The 6,000-nt window shown below is 34.1% G+C and overlaps 1 protein-coding gene across 1 annotated transcript; it reads left to right on the forward strand.

Moving 5' to 3' along the window:
* The first annotated feature begins 1,161 nt into the window (after positions 1 to 1,161).
* Positions 1,162 to 6,000, forward strand: LOC114371927 (E3 ubiquitin ligase BIG BROTHER-related-like). Its single transcript, XM_028329254.1, has 7 exons — positions 1,162 to 1,665; positions 2,419 to 2,770; positions 2,869 to 2,909; positions 4,181 to 4,222; positions 4,318 to 4,439; positions 4,519 to 4,627; positions 5,729 to 6,000. Exons 1-7 carry the CDS (start codon positions 1,348 to 1,350, stop codon positions 5,777 to 5,779), a joined length of 1,035 nt encoding a protein of 344 aa, XP_028185055.1. The 5' UTR covers positions 1,162 to 1,347; the 3' UTR covers positions 5,780 to 6,000.

The raw sequence follows: 6,000 nt of genomic DNA on the forward strand, positions 1-6,000 counted from the left end.
TTACCTAACAACATAACTTATAAAAATGTAATTAGATTGAATAAGTTGAATTAGATTGCGGATTGAATGTAGTCAACTTATATTTCTAATTGACAAAATATATATATATATATATATATATATATTATCAATTATAAGGATAAAAAATATATTGTAATTGATAATATATTATCTAAAGTGTTTAAAAAATGAAAAATAAAATAAACACATATTGTAAAGATTAAAAGAAAATAAAATTATAAGAATGAAAATAAAAAACAATAAATTATAAAGACAAAAAATATATTTAAGTCTATAAAAATTATCTTAAAAAAATAATATCAAGAATCAAAATAATTTTTTATCTTTTTTTTCTTATGATGCTATTTAATTTTTGTTTAAGAGTATATCAAATGTTAACTTAGAAGGAATGCAAATAAGCAAAATAATACTCCTTCAGCATATATAAATCTGACCTTGTATAAAAAACATTTAAAAAATATAATAAATATTTTAAAAAAATTAAAAAGTAAAAAATTAGGAATTAACATTTTAAAAAATACTAACCTCTAATAAAAATGTTGAAAACTTCTTATTTTTTTATCAAACAATCAAATCAAAGAAATTATTCAGCTAAAAAAATTACAACCTACTTAAAATGTTTTATAAAAAAGAGAATAAATATTAAATATTATTTCAAGTAGTAATGTTAACTAAAATTAATTTGTCATATATAGCCACAGTCACTGTCGTAATTGAACGAGACTAACATAAGAATTAAATCAACTAATGTGTTAAACGTAAAAAAAAGAATTTTAAGTATTATTTTTCCTCTAAAAATTTTCCGCTTAAATCTTTTATTTAGGGAAAAAAATGAAGATTTACTCGAAATTTCAAAATAAACGCATCTTAAGAATATTATCTCAAAGTAAATTATATAAAACAATGCATTTTCCCCCAAGTTTTGAGTAATTCGGAATCCGCAACTGGAGCCGTTGATCTTATGTGTGATGGACGGTTGCATTAAATCGGAGCGTCGAAACTTGTGAACCCAACAGAGGCTCCGTATTTCTCCGTCGACCTTTTTTATTTGATTTTGATTTTGATTTTCGTTGCCCTTTCCTCGATTTTGCTCTTTCTCTCCAACGTCACCACACCCTTCCCTATTTCTTTCTTTCTTTCTTTATTTTACAATAACATATAATAATAATTGTTACACTATGATATATAATATAATCATATTTACATATATATTCTCTTGGATTGATTCGATCCTCTAATCTATCTCCGCTATTCCTCATTCTCCTTCTTAAAATTCATCTTCAATTCAATTCTCTCTCTCTGTCTCTGTCACCGTTCCTCATTCGCATGGAGAACGACACCGCCGCCGCCGCCGCTAACAATAACACCACCGCCGCCGCCGCCGCGAAAGCAGGTTCCGGAGGAGTGAAATCGAACAACCATAACCTAGAAGAGGAGCATTCCAATTTGAATGGCGAGGAGCAGATGGCAGAACAAGTGGAGGCAGAAGAAGAAGAAGAAGAAGAAGATCGACAAGCCGATGAAGGCGAAGGAGAAGAAACTGGATCTGCTGCGCCCAACCCGCGCCAACCTTCCAGAACCCCTTTCACTAATCTCAGCCAGGTCGATGCTGACCTCGCTCTCGCTCGAACCCTTCAGGAGCAGGTTCCCCATCTTCTTCTCATTCCTTTGTTTTAATTATATTCTATGCACGTGGTTCCATATGGAAACCCAAATTAAGTGAACTAGCTTAAGCTTTTCCAATCCAATTTCGACAGTGATTTGATTTGTGAATTTCGAGTAATCGAAATTGTTTTCTGTATCGGAATGCTTCAAACTGCTTAAACCCTATATTTATGCATGTAATGATAGCTGCCCAAGGACATGCAGACTCCAGGCGTTGATTGATATCTCTGATGAGACATTTTGCTTTACTGAATTTGTGTTAAGGTATAATGTCTACACGTCATGAAGCTGTGTTGGATCAGTTTTGCTGTGTGAAACTTATGATTCTCTCCCAAACTGTTTCCTCTTAAAAGAAGGATAATCAAAGCCGAACTTCACACCAGGAACTAATTATTCCCGTTGATTCTATACATCAGTGCCATCATGTGTTGGATCAGTTTTGCGGCTGACCAAGATTTTATACCCTTGATGTTGATAACACCTAGATATCTATGGAGAGAGAGAGAGAGAGAGAGAGGGAGAGGGAGGGAGAGAGAGAGCGTTGAATATAACGAATGAATGTTGTTGTATAATGAGATTTACTAATTTGTTTTCATTAGGCTCGTTGCCTCCCCATGTGTGTATTTACAATTATATACTTATACTAAGTATAAATACAAATGTTGATTTTTTTTTTATTTTTTTATTTTCATATTCCTCTTATTTATATTGTGTCATTTAACTATTGAACAGGAAAGGGCATATATGATGCTGAGAATGAATAATGATGGAAGTGATTATGGAAGTTGGGAAGGTGGAAGCTATTTGCATGATGATGGGGATGATTTTGATGATCTACATGATGGCACTGATGTGGATGAGGATGAGGATGAGGATGATGATGAAGATGATGAAAATGAGGAGTATGAGGATGAAGATGCATTTGATGCCCATGCTCATGCTAGTGCTGGAGAACATGATAATCCCAGTATTGAATTTGACCCAGATCTATTTTCAAGTGATGAAGCATATGCAAGAGCATTACAAGAAGCCGAAGAGAGGGAAATGGCAGTTAGACTGTTGGCTCTTGCTGGGATAAATGATCGTAAGTTTTCTTGGCTATGACTGTAACTTGATGGATTTTTATTTAATTCTTTTTTATAATCATCCACTTAGAACCACTAATTTCATTTTCAATTTCAGGGGAGGAAGAGGACATAGAGGAGCATGGTGCTAATTCTCAGGTAAACGTCTCTATTTTATGTGTATCTAACTGTCTGTATATGTGCACTCACACACACCCATGAATGTTTTACCAAACATTCAAAAGGTGTGAAATCTCAGTACTGTATAATTTGGGGTATATCTTATGGTTCCTTGGAAAATAATACCCGTGGATGGATGTTTGCTTTAGTTATGGACATAGTTTGATCCTATTTTGAAAATTAATTTAACTCAGTGTAGACCTTTTCTTTTGGGTATTTTGGAGATTTTGTTGGTCTATCCTGCTACTGCATCATTTTTAGGGTAGACTTGAAAAAAAACGTCTACCCCAAAAAAGCTCTACATTTTTAGCAGAACAGAGGGTGGGAAAAAAGAATGAGTTGCTGTGACTTAGAAGCCTTGCCCAATGGTAAGGCTGTTGCCTTGGGTGTGGGGTTAGGCTGCAAATATCTACCCACCTTAGACCTCTTCAGGAGCCTCATGCATTGGGCAGCCCTTTGTTGTATTATTTGAACTCCCAATATTTAAATTTAGGTAAAAACAATTTTATGTTATCTTTTTTCTGTTTTTCTTTGAAATTAAAGGTTTGCTCTTTAGGGCAAATCTTTTTGCACCAGAAACAAATAGGGATGAAAACAAATCTATTGGATGATAGGCTTATGGTGGGAGCCATTTATTTATCCAATGGTTATCGTTGTGGCATAGCAGTTTTGGGGAGCAATCACTACAGTGAAGAAATCCGCAAAATCGAAAACCCCCTGTTTAATTTGTAAAGGAATTTGTCTCTCTATACAGGATAGTGGTTGCTATTACAGTCCAGTGATGCTGTGATGGTCAAGACTCTATCTAAAATGCTCTGATATTTTCAGATAGTGGCTGCTATGTTGACAACTTGTTAAAGTTCTGTGTCAATAGCATTAACATGTTTTAAATGGCAATAACTTTGTTAACAAAAAATCCCATGCATTATATGGGTCAAAACCTTGGAGATAAAAGATTAATCTCATTTCTTTGAGAATAAAGAGAAATTATTAGAAAATATATATAAAAAAGTAAATGAAAGTTTAAGGCTATAATTATATCATTGGACCAACAATTGGCTCAATTTCTTTCATTTTAACTCAAAATTGCTTATTCTGATTTAGCTTCTTCATCTTGTTTATTAACGCACAGAATCAGTTAGGCTGGATTGATTTGTTATTATTTTTTGGACTGTAGATTTTGATTGTGTTTCTCATGTAATGTTGTTTTAATTCTGTAAATGCTTCTTGTTGTTCATCTGATTTTGCAGGATGCTTGGGAGGATGTTGATCCAGATGAACTTTCATACGAGGTAACTTTGATCTATGTACCAAAGTTTCTGCGATGCTGTCCATCCTCCCTGTCTCCTTGTGTCTCATGTATAAGAGTAAATGTCAATTATTTCAGGAATTACTGGCATTGAGTGAAGTAGTTGGAACTGAGAGCAGAGGTCTTTCAACTGATACTATTGCCTGTTTACCTTCAGTCAACTACAAGACTGGGAGTGATCAACATGGAAGCCATGATTCGTATGTGCAGATTGTTACTTCTAACCTTAACTGTGTCCATGATATACCATAGTGCCTGATTGCTGTGGTCCTGTGTCAGGTGTGTCATTTGCCGGGTGGACTATGAGGATGGTGAGTCCTTGACAGTTCTTTCCTGCAAACATCTGTACCATCCTGAGTGCATTAACAATTGGTTGAAAATAAACAAGGTATGGTTCTGCCTTATCGTTTACATTTGGTAGCATAGATATGGTCAATGCACATATTTTCATGTAGTTAATAGTTTCCAATTTCCAGGTGGTAGTTGTAGTTTACGGTTCCATTAGGTCCTTAATACATGCACCTGTATGCAGCTGGTTGGATAATGCTTTTGTGCCCTAATCCCAAGACAGTTATAGGGCATATAGATATTCTTTTGTGATTGTTAGTCTTGTTCTGCTTGTGAGGTGCTTTAGATACCTTGAATTGAACTTGGATCTGTTTATTTTTTTAATCCTGATTTTTCTATTGAATATTTTTAACAGCTGTAAATCAACAGCCCTCTTTGATTTTATTCCCATGTTTCATGCCTCTTTATCTTCTAAACTTTTATAGCTGTTTCTTTTATAGCTGTTTCATGCCTCTTTTGAGTTTTTAATAAGAAACTGGTGTGGAGTTTGAAACATTTTCACTGCCGCTAGTAGATATTGATGCCATCCATTATATATTGTTTCTGCACTTGGCAATTAAAGGCTAGACTAAACTACACTTTGACTTGAATCATTACGGTTTGGGAGGAAGCTTTAGCCTTAAAGAAATAATTGATCACAAGTTAAACTGTGAGAAGGATGTGAAATGAGAAATTGAAGAAAAGTGGTTTACAATTACAATAATTATAATAAATTTTGAAGGATCTTTGGTCAAAAAATGGGCATTTAGAGTGATTGAAAAGCGATAGAAATCAATGATACCATTTTAATAGAGTGATTGCAGCTCAATTTGTTGGGTTCAATGATTTTTTTTTATCACCAAGACGCTCCTTCTTGAAAAATTGCTTTAGGCTTGAAATACGAGTCACAGGCCAGTTTACCCTATAAAAAAAGACAAATCAGTTTGTGAGACCACTTGAGTTGGTAAAGTTGAAGCATGAACATGAATAATGATTGGTCCACGTTATTGTACAGAACACATCTTTTATACTGAGCCCTTTTATAATGATGATTGTTCAAGTTTCATTTACAAAATCTAATAGTAATGTATCAACAACTCATAAATTTCCTCATCATTTTGATCAAATTAGATTGGTGTAACCGTTGGCTTTTTGTCTGCAGGTTTGCCCAGTTTGTAGTACTGAGGTATCTGCTTCTGGGAGCAACTTGTAGGAGGACTTAATAGATGTTCTTCACTTCAAATTGAAGAAAATTTGTGCCAAGTTGGGGGCTAATATCCCTTATTTTAATAGCATTTCCATATTAGGGAGATAGTCTGTGCTATGTCTCCAGCTCCTTCATTTTAAATGTAACATGTGACTTTTGGAACCAGCTCTCTACATTGTCTTTATTCTAATGGAAAATGAATGGCATTTAAGTGGCCAGTTCTTTTA

Source organism: Glycine soja, chromosome 10 (assembly GCF_004193775.1).
Source record: "Glycine soja cultivar W05 chromosome 10, ASM419377v2, whole genome shotgun sequence".
NCBI classification, from domain to species: domain Eukaryota; kingdom Viridiplantae; phylum Streptophyta; class Magnoliopsida; order Fabales; family Fabaceae; genus Glycine; species Glycine soja.